We start from the raw sequence: 14,651 nt of genomic DNA, 5'->3' as shown, positions 1-14,651 counted from the left end.
TTAGCTATTACCAAACAAACTGTTGCGATGGCGGCCTTCTAGTGAAGCGGAGCCAAGGGGTGGAAGGCCGAGTTCTGTCTAGCTTTTCTGGGTAGTTTCTCAGGCTGGCAGGGCTCGTTAGTTTCCCTCTTTTCTGTACGGAGTCTGGGCCCTTAAGAAACTCGTTTGAAAACTTTATTTTGGTTATCCAAGAAACTGAGGTCACCTTTTCCTTGCGGCATTTGGTTTCACTCTCAGTTCTTTCAAGTCCAACATAGATGTTTGTATTTTCCCTATATGCTTTTTTACTAACCATCTCTTTGAATAGAAAATCCAAGAGGCTCCTCTGGCTGTTCCTGCCTTGAAACCTTTAACTTCAGTTTCCTTTGAGACAAGAAAGTTTACTTCCTTTGTCCAAATGCAGTACTGGTTCACAAGCTGGGTGTTGGTCTCTTCTCCCAGGTAGTTAGCGATAGGACGAGAGGAAATGGCCTCAAGCTGTGCCAGGGGAGGTTTAGATTAGATATTAGGAAAAATTTCTTCACGGAAAGAGTAGTCAAGCATTGGAACAGGCTGCCCAGAGAGGTGGTGGATTCACCATCCCTGGAAGCATTCAAAAAATGGGTAGATGTGGCACTTGGGGACATGGTTTAGTGGGCATGGTGGTGTTGGGGTGATGGTTGGACTGATGATCTTAGAGCTCCTTTCCAACCTTAATGATTCCTAGTTTTTACTTTCATTATAAATGATCCAGCCACCAAGCCAGGAGGTGTGGGGTTGCTACTCTACCCTTAATTGGTTTAGTGTGGACTTGGTAGTGTAGGCTAATGGTCGGACTGGATGATCTTAAAGGTCTTTTCCAACCTAAATGATTCTATGATTCTGTGATTTCCAGCAGGTGGTGTGAGACGACTCTAATCCTGTTCAGACTGTAAGGATGTGAGGCTCTTTCCTCCCATGTTTCTAAGAAGGGGGGTGGGGGGGTGGTAAATCACAATTTCGTAAATTCATGTAAACAAGCGCAGTCCTGTATTCAGCTTTATGTTTCGGGAGACGGTACCGGGCTGGCCGGAGCGAAATGTTAACAAATTTACGCAGCAGAGGCAGCAGTGATCTCTGGGATCATCAAAAGCCGTAGCTGCCGCTGAGGCAGCCTGTCAGCCTGTCGCGCTGCTGGGGCGTAGCGCTGGCGGGGCGGGGCCCTGGGGGTCCCGGGGGTCCCGCCGCGGCGGGAAGGCCGCCCTCAGTGCCCCCGGGGGCGGCCCCTCTCCCGCCGGCGGGCGGGGGCCGAGCCCGCCTTCCCGCCGCAGCGCCAGGGCGCCCCCTGCTGCCCGGGAGGCCGCTCTCCCGCCGGCGTCAGCGGCGCTGCCGGGGCGGGGCGGGGCGGGAAGGCGCGCGCGAGCAGCGATCGGTTAAACGGTTCTGGGGCCTGGGAAAGGCTGTCGGTGAAAGCAGGCTCGCAGGGGCAGAGGCCTCTCATCGGCGCGAGTGAAAGGCCACACGAGTTGGCTGCCGAGAGAGCTAAGGCCTTGCCAGTTCTTTCCTATGGGGTTGATTCTTATTTCTGTTGCAAAATGAAACCGCCTCTGCATTTAAAGCACTAACGTTTCATCGTAACATTTGAAATTGTTCAGGTGATACGGTTGCTCACCAGCTCGGAAATCTTTATTTCTGGATAACTTAGCTGCGTAAACGCATAGAATATTATAGACAGACTGTTTATCTTGCTTTTTATGCCGTGTGCTTCTTTATTAACAGCAGCACTGAGATTTTTGAGAGGTCCTTTTGGGTTTAGTAAAATTAATTAAATAAAAGCTTGGTGTTACTACGAGCATCTTGTCTTATTTTATTGAACGACTGTGACTGTACTGCTGCGCTGTGCCCTGAACGCAAAGTTTCCAGGCAAAACTAGACTGCAGTATATCTCGGGCTGAACTTAAACATGCTGAAATCCATTATGATCGAGACAGGTTATTCTGGTAGGTGTTTGTGGTTTGGGTTTTTTTGTTGTGTGTATTTGGTTTTAATACCGTTGATTTATACAAAATGGCATGTGCCATAAACGTGACTCGCTGATTTGGGAGCCAACCCGTTTTCATTGAGAGAAGTGAAGTGTGTCTTGTTTAGTAGTTTGAAATGTGAAGGAGTTGAATGTCATTTCATACCAAATAATAATGAATGAGCCGCAATTAGTTATTCAGTGTGTTCTTTAATCCCAAAGACATTGGCTAACTTCCAGCTGGGGAAAAAATTGTCCTGAAATAATTTTCCAAGATAACAATAACTGAATAATTTCTGGTAGATAAACCACTTTGTTACTGGAGCATATAGGTGCACAATTGGTACTAGTAATGCAGTATGTCCATATTTTCATAACAGATTTATTATTTCTTGACAGTTGCATATTACTGAATAAAATTATTTGTGTCTATGTGTTTGTGTTAGGTACAAGGTAGAGTATAATACCTGTAGGTAGGTATTTCAGCTGTGGTTTCTGAGTGTCAGTGGTAGTAAGCAGTATTTCATTTAGTTTTGATGAGTCTTTCCAAAGCAGTATCAATGCTTTTACATCTAGCAGTTGTTAAAAAACATGCTGAACTGTCAGACAGAACTTGCATAGAGAAAAGTAAACTTTGGGTGGAGCCCTGAAACTCCCAAGATGTTTATTAGTTACTTCTCAAGAAACATTTGATTTCTGCAATTGCCATGAGGGCTCCAGGTGCCTTTTCAGTGTTTGTCATACAGCTCAGTCAGGACAGTAATACCAGTTGTTTACTATAATTGACTAAAAATGCAAAATGTTTAGAGGGTAGACAATCAATAACAGTGTTGATAGCTCACTCAAGGTTTTTTTGGTTTGGTTTTTTGGGTTTTGTTTTTTTTTTTCCCTAAGCTTTTAAAAAAACTTATTTGAGTAACTGACAGGAGGAAACACTTTTCCAAGCCACTGCCTCGGGCTCTAGTCTACTTTTTGTGCTTGCCTGTGTTCTGCATGATTGTAAGATTAGGAATATGGTTGGTTATATTTTGTGCCATATTAAATGCCAGTGACACTGTATGGATATATCAAGTCACCTTTTTTTTTTAGCAATATTTTTCTTTTTCTTACTTTGCTCTTGTATTTGGCTAGACAGTTTTTAACTTCTGAAAATTAACAGTTGTGTTTTAAAGAGTCTTTAAAATTGAAAGCAAGTTGTGTATTTACTATCTTCTAATGTATAGCCTTTATAAAGAACACCTATAGCATGCTGACAGTGACTGGTAAAAAGCACTATACAGTTTGAAATGCCATTTCAGTCAGGTTTATTAACTTTATGGTAAAGAATCCTTAAAACCTTTTATTGCAAATGGATTGAAGTCACATAATTAATGGAATGTACAAGTCTTGTATTTTCCCTAAAAAAATACCTTGCTTATGTTTATTTTAAATAAATACTCAAATCATACAGGCAATGTTAAACATATGTTAAATACATACTCACTATACTATTTATAAAACTTTCTCCACAGATTACACCACCTCCCTCACTGTCGGACCCACTTAAGGAACTATTTAAACAACAGGAGGTTGTAAGGATGAAACTACGTTTACAGCACAGTATTGAAAGGGTAAGACTGAAGTAATTTACTTCTTTATTTCCCAACTTCAAGCTTCAGGGTTTTTTCTTTTTCAATGGATAGACTATATGTTGCTCAATTTAACAATGCTTTAAAAGTAATCTGCGTTCTATCCAAATTTATGAATTGGAGAAACTTGTAAATACGAAAAAAGAAAAAATTTTGGACAGCTGTTAGCAGAATACTTAAGTCAGTAAGATAGCAGCTTTTTCCTGTTAATTGCTCTAAGATGTGGCCCACATTTTCCCAGGGGCAGTGAGGAGTGGGAAGAAAGCTGCAGACTCTACTTATGAAAGCTAATAATGGTTGTAGACTTCAGAACCAAATTGACTGAGTTAAAAAAATTGAAGCAAAAGTAAATTCTGTATTGGTAGAAGACACATGTGGCTCTAAGACTAAAACATTATTTGCAATATTCTGTTTGCAAAAACTGCTTAAAATTGTTAGAACTACATCTGTAGGCTTCACTGAATTTGAACATGGAAATTGAGAAAATATTCCTGGTTTAAGAGTATTCTTTATTTTTAGGTTGCCCAAACCTTTTTCCTTGGCAGCCTAGATTTGGATGTCTTGTCAGTATTGTGAGCCAGATTGCTTGTGGACGCAGGCAGGACCCCTTTCTTACTTAGAATGTATCTTCAGGGTTTCCACACAGTTATACAAGCAGCTGGTTCATTAAAACCCCATGTGGTAGTTTTTCAATTAAGTTGATTTCAATGTGGCTTAACAAACCAGCTGAGAGGAGGGGTTTTACTTGAATTCAGTATTTCAGTGTAAAGCTAGGTATAAAATAACAAGCACAAAGATTGTAAACATAGCTCAAGTTCTGGCTGAAAAGAAGTTAGTTGTAACCAAAGGAAAGGTGCTGCTTTTTCTGTTTTCCAAGCTTTTTATAATCCACCTTCTTTGATAAAAATTGGAGCCATTATGTTGCAGAGCAGTAAACACACACATGCATTCTTTCATGTCTTATAAAATTGTGCATATTTTTACTTACTTTGCTCAAACAGACTGTTCTTCAAATCAAATCCACTTTATACAACTGTAAGTCAGGTTCGGCCAAGTGAACTATATTTTCTTGTCTCAGTTCAGGAAAGAAACTTCGTCCAGCTATGGATTTATGAAGTTCTGCATGTTGTTTAACAAAAAAAAAATTAAAAATTATTTCAGTTACCCTGCAAATTACATTTCTGCTTCAGTTTGCTTGGCCATTGTGCCTGGCATGATGAGCATGTGACAAAAGTCTTAATATGGCTGAGACTCACAAACCTATATCCTGACCCTATGCTCCTCATATCTTTCATCTTCTTCATTAACTAGAACTTGCCTCAGTAGCACTAATAGGAAAATTTGGGCATGCCATTCAGCCAACAGTGGTGGGAGGGAGAAGGTGTTTTAGTTCTGACATTCAGGGAACACTCTTTGCATCATTAAATTGAACTTTTGGATTTGATTAGATGAACAACTGGTCCTCCCTCTACCAGCCCATTTCTCACACTGTTCCAAAGTGTATGCCCCTGAAAATAAATGTTCAAATTAATGGACATTTTTATGAATCAAACTGAAATGCTGAATTTACAAAATGTATATTTATATGTTGATATCTTATTGAATTAGGAGAAGCTCATTGTTTCTAACGAACAAGAAGTTCTACGTGTTCATTATCGAGCAGCAAGAACTCTAGCTAATCAAACACTACCGTTCAGTGCCTGCACTGTTCTGCTGGATGCCGAGGTTTATAATGTGCCTCTGGATGCTCAGGTAAAGAGATGTATTTCAGAATTTCAGACAAAATTGTCTCTCTAGCCTGACTCAAAAGGTGTGTTTGGAGAGAATTCTGTTCCCATACTGAAATTGTCATTGATTTGTCTGGAATTAAGGTTTTGCACATTATAGATTGTTACTTTGATTAGGCCTCTCATTTGAGTATACAAGAGGATAATGAGTATATGTATGCTGGTTTTCTGTTTTGTACCATGTCTGGTTTTCTTTCACCTCCAGAAATTAAGGAGAACATAACTATGCTGGTTTTTATGAAATCAAATTTCAGTCAGAACATGCTTTGGAAGCTTACAAATATAGCTTAAGCAACAACAAAAAAAAATTACCAGACTATAAGATCATTTTTGTCACTAGTCCAGAGAATCAGAATGCAGTAGTGTGTGAAGTGATGAGATTGGTTCATGAAATTTGGAAATGTTTTGTGGAGATATTCACATACTACTTTTCTCCTCTCTATAAGGCAGTCATTAGAACTGTTCCATAAAAACCAGATGACTAACAGTGAAATGTTGAATGCTACCAGATGAAATTATATTTTTCAAAATCACCTCAAGCTCCATATTATTTACATGCGCCATGTTATTTACATGTTCAATGTTGGTATTTATTTCCTGATTAAAACCTAAAATGAGCAGTAGACTTTATAATCTGCATACCTTTTATGGACTACCACTCAGAGGTTTGCTGCAGCCGTTATCTCTGAGAGAATATAATTTCATGGTGTCGGTATTTTGTGAGCAGGTCTGCTAACAAACAAAAATGGAAACAGCATTCAGAACCTGTTTCAGTGACTGTGGGGAGCACATAATGCAAAGAAGTTTGATGTTACGGACGTAATAAAAGTGTTGATGCATTGGATGTTGGGCATTTTAAAATGAAACACCTACATTTCCGACATACGTGGAATTCTACTTTAGTCCTGGAGCCCCTTATAGAATTATTACAGCTTCCAGTGTTTCCTTAGTCTGTTACTACATTTTTTTTCACCATCTTTAAAGAACTAGAGCTATTCACAATGAGGTGATTCAGCAGGAGATAGCAGTTTTATGGAGACTGTATTGTTCTCCCATTTTAAGCTTTATACCGACAAATTTTTAAATCATCATTTTCCTCATAAATCTAACTGATAGGGCAAAAGTGAGGTTTTCCTCTTCTGTTAACAGTTAACATTAACAGAACATTGTTAGTTCTGAAGTTCAGGATGTCCTTTGCCTTTTTTCTGTCCCAATTTAGAGGCCCTGAGTTTTTTAGAAATTTGAGATACGAGTTACGCATGTAACAGCACTTTTATAGTTAACGTTTTACAATTTATTTTAAATAAGCCGATTCTGTATTTGCATTCTGTGAAACAAAAGGAATCTGTATTGGGGGAGAAGTTGTTGCGATTTCCCCCTGCCAAGTATTGCAGCTTTTTTGACTATCTATGTAATAACAATAGTAACAGTAAAATGCCTCTCCTTCCCCCTCACTACCTCAACAGCTTTATGTTTCAGTCTGTGGTAATTTTTCTTAGAAAATGATAATACTGCACATAATGTTCAACAAAGTATTAAATACACTTTTTATTATAATTGAAATCAATGTTTTAAACTACCAGCTTGATGCTTTGATTTAAATTTGCTTCATGGGAAGAATGTAGATGCATCATTCTCTTGTAGTGCATTCTGCCATTTCGCTGTTACACCGCTAGCAACTCTTAATTTTCTTCTACAATGAAGAAACATTTCTGATGAAATTTTTCTTGTATTTGAGCAAGTAGCTGGGAAAGATTTGTAAGCAAAGATCTGGTTTATTTTGCAGGAAAATGGCCACCTCGGAACTGTTTTTATGGGATTTCTGAGTCTTTGGAGGTTTGCCTTTACGGCTGCACATGTTGAGCAGACCTTGAGAACCGTACTTTGCAGTCATATGGGCCAAACCAAAGATGGGGGAGGAAGAAGGCCCAGTTTCTGGTGAACAGACTGTTAGCTGGTCACAGCTCACCTAAACGCCTACAGTTCAGGGTTACAAGATCAGTGTTGTTGAGGGCTCTTTCTAGAACCAGTCTGTTCAGCTGTTCTTGATACCTGAAGTCTCAGTTGTTTTCTAGAGATTTCAGTCTTTGCAGGTTTTTTCCCTGTTCTTGCCCATTGCTACGGTGTACGGATTCTTACAGTGTCTGTTTTTTTCCCTAAAAAAGTAACAGTAGCTTGTTCTATTTAGTGATTATTATTTAAATCTTAAATTGGCATAGTCTGGCTTTAGGACGATCTATAGAGTATCTAGTTTCTCATGAGGGGCAGATGTGACATTCCAGATTCTTATTAAATAAGTTTGGTTTTTTTAAAAAAAAAAATTATTTCATTGAGCAGGACAGTAAGCGTGTCTGCTCACTTTTTTTAATCTCCTTTTGGGGATTTTTATGGTAAAAATATTTTTTTGTTATTGCTTTTGAATACTTGTGTAGCCAGTTAAGTCAGGCTGCTTAAGTTTCCTTTATTAATGTTTTTGCTTTTCCTGAATTTTAAAGAGAACAAAGAGGCAGAAATTTTGTGGAAGGATCTGCCTTGTACTGATTAAGACTTTAAGGCATAAATCTTTGAGCCTCCTACTCTAAATTTCAAAAATAGTCCAGTAAATAGCTTGAGGGAATCTGAAAATACCCATTTTAGCGTACAGCCGGCTCACAGTGAAAGTGGTGGTCAACATATATGTTCATATGTACCTTGATACTTTGACTCAGCATTTATTTTTCCATCTGAAGCATTGTTTATGAAGGTCCCACAGAGTAGGTTTTATGATTTAAAGCATGTTTAAGACTGAATCATCAAATAACTTAGTTTGAATAATTATTTTTTTTTCAGGCTGATGACAGCAAAACATCAGTGAGGGATCGGTTTAATGCACGACAGTTTATGTCGTGGTTACAGGACGTTGATGACAAGTTTGACAAATTAAAGGTACACTTCTTTGTCTTTCTACTTTTAAAAAAAAAAAAACTCTAAGGTCACTACAAAGATGAGATGAATAAATAGTAGATTTGTATGCAATATTGTAGGCTATTGTAGAGGTTTTAAGGACAACATAAAGGCGAGTCTAGCAGTATAAAAACCTAATCTTTGTTGCTATATAGCTTAATGGAATAATCTTGCAAATTTCTAAATACATAGTGGGGAAAATACTACCACCAGAGAGGCTCCTAGATGTTTTTTCTATTTTCAAACTTGTTGCAATATTTTTTCAAATATTGAAATAACTTCTTTCTCGATTTTAAAATAGACGTGCCTTTTGATGAGGCAGCAGCATGAAGCAGCAGCTTTAAATGCGGTACAGAGACTGGAGTGGCAGCTTAAACTACAAGAACTTGATCCTGCTACGTACAAATCTATCAGCATTTATGAAATTCAGGAGTTTTACGTCCCTCTTGTTGATGTTAATGATGACTTTGAATTGACGCCAATATGACAAATAGCATCTTCTGGCGCACCCTTTCCCTTGGACAACTAAAATTGAGGTGCAGTGATACACAAAGGTATTTTTCTTTTAAGACAGAGCACTTAATTCCGTGGAATACTACCTTTCTCAATAATTCAGGTGTTCCTTCAGAGAAGTGTGGCACGAGCTCTTGTTCAAACACAGAAGATGATGCTAATTTTAAAGTCAGTTTCCCAGTAAACGCCATTATCTGTATTTTAAAGCTGCCTATAGCTTTAGAGCTTATTGCTGAAAAAGATGACAAAACATGGTGAGTTAACAGCGCTGGAAGCTGTTAATAACTAAAACAGCCACCAGAAAACAAATGATACTTAAAATCTGCTATAAAGCTTTGTATTATGAAACTTCAGTAACAGTTGAACTCCCACAGAAAAATGATGAAAAAGCCTGTGGAAGAAAGTGTAAGACTTGGAGGAAAATAGTCTATTAATCTTATTATATTTTGTAAATTACTGTACAGTTTTCTTTTTGGAAAAAGATGTAATATTGTCTTCATTTTTAAATAATTTATTTTCTACATATTGTGCAAATGTAAATAGTCTTGTAATTAATGTTCAAACCTGTATAAAATAGATATTTTAAATGTAAAACTGTTTTTGTCTAATGTTTTATTGGACCAAAGTTGTAGTTTTTATTAAGTGTAGTGCGTTCCTGGTTGGCAGTTCTTTTTTTGTATGGCATGTGTTTGAATTAGCTGCTTGTTTCATCACCATAACTGTAAAAGAATTGAAACCGAACTGTATTGCATGCTTCACAGAACTCTTAACTCCTTTATGTCAATAACTGATATCTAAACAATTGTAATATCTACAAAATCATATTTCATATGTCTGCTGTTGTAATGCCATACCTATGACTTAGTATACTGAAAATATTTTTGTGTAAAACAAAAAAAAAACTTTTGCTCTTATATGGTGGTCTCGTAATAGAGCCTATTTTTTCCAACAAAATGCCTTTGAATGAAAATTCTTAAATTGTATATTGTCTATTTTAATATTAATCTATGGAAGGATATGTAAATAGTTGTAAATATAATGTTTAATAAATTTTATTGGTCATGTTATTAGCTGGAATTTCTTAATATTGTAACACTTGCTAGGTCAAATCTTAGCATTCCTGAAATATGTAGGGAGGCTCAATGAAACTAAAAAAGATTCCTGTTGTTGTGAAATTCAATGCTTTTTTTTATTCTTAGTACTGTTAATGAGTAGACAGTTAATTATTTATTAGTAAGAGGTTACAGATATTCATGGAAAAAGATTTGTACCCTCTAGTCCATAAATTATTCAAGAATGCTTGGGATCTGATGTCTGTGAAGTTACTTCAGAAAGAAATGGGGCTGAGGCAAGAGACCTGGTTACCTGGCAAAGAGATTTAGAGCACTTGGTTTGAACTGATTTCTAATTACTAGGTGAACTGCTACAGGGTACTGACTCCTGCTTGTATGAATGCCCAGGGTGCCTTTCTTGTGACGGAGAGCAAACGGGCATTGAACAAGAGACTGCATGGGCAGCAGGCTGCTCCTCTAGTTCCAGTCAAGAATAAAGTAATAGTGACTCAAGCACCGTAAAACCAATTAATATGTCATTGCTGCCCTGTAACTTTTTTTTGCACTTTTGTTAGGTACCTGTGGAATGAGAAGTTGTTCCTGCTTTTATGTAGGAATATCTTCCTGACATCACCTGGAATTGAAGGTGTACTGAGGAAAATGCAAATGTGATATTCTTCTGAAAGTAAAATGTTTTGCTGAAAGTAGCTGTAAAATTTAAAAAAAAAACCAAACCAGAAATCTGTATTACTTGCTTTAAAAGACAAGGAAAAAAATCGATAAAGCGGCAAGGTGTTAATAACTAGCAAGTGGTTCTGAGTTTACTTCCATCAGATCCTTAGAGTAATAAAAAGTAACATACGTATCTGGAAGTGGGAGAACCTAATACAGACTTTTTGAAGTGTGGGATGTGAATGAGGAAGAGTATTTCATAAAGGACAGGAACGATGAACCGGGCTGCAGAAGCGTTGGCCGTGTCAGGCCGTCGCACAGCGGTACCTCGGTGCGCGCTCGGAGAGGGCAAGGGCGTTGGGGTCTGCCGGAGCAAGAGCCGCAAGGCGAAGCGGGGAGCAGGGCGGCGTTGGGGTGCCCGTTCTGCGCCCCGCACGGCGGCGGGAACAGCCCCGCGGCTCTGGCAGGGCTGGGAGGAGGTGGGGGTTCAAGGGTGTTTACTGGAAGACAAATGGAAAGATCAGCCTCTGGAAGTATCAGCAGAAACATTTTTGTGATAGTTTAAAAATATTTTGGCAGTATCCTGTCTTAGAAGGAGAGCTGAAGACAGATGTTTCTTAGGGTTAGCCTGTGTTTTCTTTACAAGGAGACATGATTTCCTATTATCGGGGTCTGTGAAACAGATTTTTGGTTTTTTTCAATTGCAACTTAGTAAAAAATTTAGTTGCTCAAAGAAGGGGGACTGTCCAAACTTTTCAGTCCCTTAGACAATACCTGGCTTCTCTGATTTGAATCCAGGGTTTGTTCCAGCAGTCTATTTTTTTTTTTTTTTTTTCTTTTTTTCAAGTTTACTCTGTGGGGATACTACCTGGGGTGCTGTTTAAGGACACCCTGCTGCGGACTTCCCTCGCCCAAGTGGTGCGAGTTGGGAGGGGAGGAAGAGGGAGGAGAGGAAGCACAGTGGGAGCCTGTTGGGGGGAAGGCCGTGTTCCCCCCGCGAGGCGCTGGCCGCCTCCCGGGAAGCCCGAGGGCCGCGCTGGGTTTCTGGGGACCTGCCCGGCTTCCTCCCGCGTTTTCCTTCCAGGGACCAAGCTCGTTACCTCGGCCCCTTGGAGCCTGGCGCGTCGCGGGGCAAACCGCCCCCAGCCGCGGTCCCCTCCTCATGGCGGGCGGCCCCTGCCCTCCCCGGAGCGGGCCGCGGGGCCTCCCGCCCCACCTGCTCGGCCGGGCGCAGCCCCTCCGCCGCCGGCTCCCGCTCGGGACAGCTTCTGCTTTATCGCAAGGCTCGAACTCCCCCTCAGCCGGCTGCCTCCAGCGGCAAGCCCCGCTTGCTTCCAGGCCCCCCAGCTCCCTTTCTTCCTTCTCCCGCCTCGCCCGCAGCCCTCCGGTGCGGGGCTGCTTCCCCGGCCCGCAGCAGCCGCTCGGCGCAACCCCCGCTCCTCCCCGCCCAGCTCCCCCGGGCTGAGCTGCCGCCCCTCCGCGCCTTCCCCGCTGGCAGCCGGGTGGGCAGGGGGACGGCCAGCCCCTCACCCGGAAGCAGCGCCCTCCCGCCGCCGCCTCGCAGCCCCCGGCTCCGCCGCCGTGCCCCTCCGCGCTCCCCCCCGCCCCGCTCGCCAGGGTCGAGCGCGAAGCCGCCGGCTCCCGCCGCCCCGCTCCGCGCAGCCGCCGCCCGCCGGGGCGGAGGGTCCCGGGGCGCGCTGCCGGCGGCGGGGGGAGGGCCCTGGCGCCTGACGGTGCCCCGAGGCGGGGCGGTGCGAGGCCGCGCCGCCGCCTCCGCGCTGCCTGCGGCCGAGGGGGGGAGCAGCGGCCCGAGGTGCGCGGTTGCTGCTGCCGCCGCCGCCGCCGCCTCCGGAGCAGCGAGAGCCGCCGGCGGAGCGGGGGGTGCCCGGCCCGCGGCGCCGTCCGGTGAGGGGTGAGGCCGCCGCCGGCGGAGCGGGGGGGGCGCGGGGGGAGAGGTGCCGGGGATGGAGCCGGTGGCCGGGGAGGAGGCGGCGGCGGCGGCGGGGCCGCGGCTGCTTCTTTGTGGAAGGAAAGTTTCGGTGCGGCGCGGCGCCTGCCCGCCGGAGGAGGAGGAGGAGGAGGCCGGGCCCCCCGCCGCCGCGGGGGGGGGGTGGCTTTCGGCGGCGCTCCCCGTGCGGGGCCCCGCCTGCCCCGGGCCGCCTCGGCGGGGGGGTGCGCTCCTGTCACCGGCCTCCCGGGCCCCTGGCAGTGCCATCTTCGGGGCCCGGGCCTCCCGGGAGGCGGCGGGGAGGGGGAGCCGAGCGCCGGTCTGTCGGCCGGAGCGGGTTTTTTGGGGTCTTTTCCACCCCGGGTGTGAGCCCGCCGGTGAAGGGAGAGCGATGCTGCGCCGGGGCTGGGGGGCGCCGGTGCCGCCGGGCCGGGGGCCGTGCTGCGGGGGGGGCCGGGGGAGATGCTGGGCTAAAAGTTTGGGGAAGCGGCGGTCGGTGAAACGAAAACACAGCGGTGGGGGGAGCCGGGGGAAGGGGTCGGTGCGCCGGCAGCCCGGGGCGCCAGCGCATCCCGGCACCGGGGGGCTGCTGGGAGCGGCTGCAAGCGGCATCGCTCCGGCCCCGCTTCTCGGAGCCTTGGGCCCAGGGTGCGGAGCGGTGCGGAGCGGTGCTGAGGCGTGCGGGGATGGCTGGTCTCGCCAAGCATCGTGCCGGCCTTGGCTTCTGCGCCTGGCCCACCGCGGGGTGCAACGCCCGATGGGTTTGGGTTTGGACCGCTTTTAGTTGAAGGGACAACTTTTTGTTGGCAGTGGGTAGCAGGGAGAGTAAGCGGTGACCCCCTTCCCAGGGGAAGGCTCCCGCCTTCTCCATGCATAACCCCGGGGTGTTGCGGGGGGGGTGTCCCTCTCCCCAATCCTGCATGGGTACAGATGGCGGTGCGCCCAACACGGAGAGATCGAGCAGCCTTTAATAACCGTTGTAAGAAAAACTGATCTGACGCAGGCTTTAAATGTCCAGATTGTGCCTTATTTACACGTTGGCTCGTTTTTCTGGGGTTTTTTTTTTTTATGTTTGGATATTGCTCGTTGAGCGTTGGGGTTTTTTAATTCATAAAGCAGAAAACCATTTCTAGATACCGAAAGAAAGAAATCCAGCACCCCATTAACATTTTTTTCCTTCTTATGAGAACAATACAGGCTCACTGTAAGCTTGCCCAAACATGGGCTGCCTTTTATTATATATTGGTACGGTGCCTAGTGCAATAGGGTCCTCTTTTGGCTGGGTTCACGTGGGAAGCACAAGTAAGAACTCACTGGCACGCTGCTAATCGTGCTATATTTGTAACAAATACCACCTGCCGAGAAGCTGGGTTTTCACAAAGGGAGAAAGGTGGAATGCTTTGAACAAACCCAGTTCTGTCTGTTTGAAGTAGCAGATGCTCGTCTCCGGTTGCTTTCAGTCACTTGCGTGGCTCTTGAAAGTACCTCCTTCAAAGTCTGCGATACTTTTTTTTTTTTTTTTTTTAATGTTGGTGTCTGTATTTTTTTAAAAAGAAGTTAACAACTTTGTGATTGAATTGAAAGCCTATGTGACATCTAGCTGTCGGTATGAAAACAACGGTCTGTCTACGTTAAAGGTGACACGGCAGCTTGCCTTCCGTGTCATGAAAGGTTTCTGTATAGCTTTGGTCCTAGACACCTATGCGTACCTTTAGCCTGAGGAGATGCTACATGAAACCTATCTGTCTGCTTTATGCATTTACAGAATTAGGTCTTCATTGGTGGGTTTTCTCTTCTGAGGCATTTTTTTTATCCTCACTGCTTACAGGGTATCATATTTGATTGTTCGCCTTCAGTTTATTGCAGTTTTAATCCAAAGGTGCAATAGCAGAAAGCTTCAAATAAACAAGTTAGCTGGGGAGGAGAGGGTCGGGTTTGTTGTTAAGCACCCCAATTTGACACCCCCCCCCCCCCCCCCCCAAAAAAAAAAAAAATACTAATCTTTATTGAAGGAGTTGCAAGGGGGAAGGGAAGTAGGATTTAACTTGTGTTCCAATAGCCTTTTCAGTTGCTGGTTTTTATTTCAGTCCTGGTTGAAGTACTTGTGAAAATTGCTCACCTGCAGGAAAC

General features: G+C 43.8%; 1 protein-coding gene across 4 annotated transcripts in view; it reads left to right on the top strand.

Annotated features, from left to right (window-relative positions):
- Nucleotides 1-10,440, top strand: part of ANKRD12 (ankyrin repeat domain 12) — a 70,585-nt gene extending 60,145 nt beyond the window's left edge. For 3 of the 4 annotated variants that reach the window (XM_075706372.1, XM_075706371.1, XM_075706373.1), the window contains 4 exons: nucleotides 3,490-3,588; nucleotides 5,215-5,358; nucleotides 8,223-8,318; nucleotides 8,638-10,440. In XM_075706372.1, the coding sequence (XP_075562487.1) occupies nucleotides 3,490-3,588; nucleotides 5,215-5,358; nucleotides 8,223-8,318; nucleotides 8,638-8,823 (525 nt within the window). In that variant the 3' untranslated portion in view covers nucleotides 8,824-10,440. Of the gene's footprint in view, nucleotides 1-3,489; nucleotides 3,589-5,214; nucleotides 5,359-7,179; nucleotides 7,332-8,222; nucleotides 8,319-8,637 lie in introns of those variants that run through there. The other variant, XM_075706374.1, reaches the window with a different exon arrangement.
- Nucleotides 10,441-14,651: the final 4,211 nt, after the last annotated feature.

The sequence above is a fragment of the Pelecanus crispus genome, chromosome 2 (genome assembly GCF_030463565.1).
Source record: "Pelecanus crispus isolate bPelCri1 chromosome 2, bPelCri1.pri, whole genome shotgun sequence".
In the NCBI taxonomy this organism is placed as follows: domain Eukaryota; kingdom Metazoa; phylum Chordata; class Aves; order Pelecaniformes; family Pelecanidae; genus Pelecanus; species Pelecanus crispus.
The sequence above is the reverse complement of the archived record's forward strand: the minus strand, read 5'-3'. Positions and strand labels throughout refer to the sequence as shown.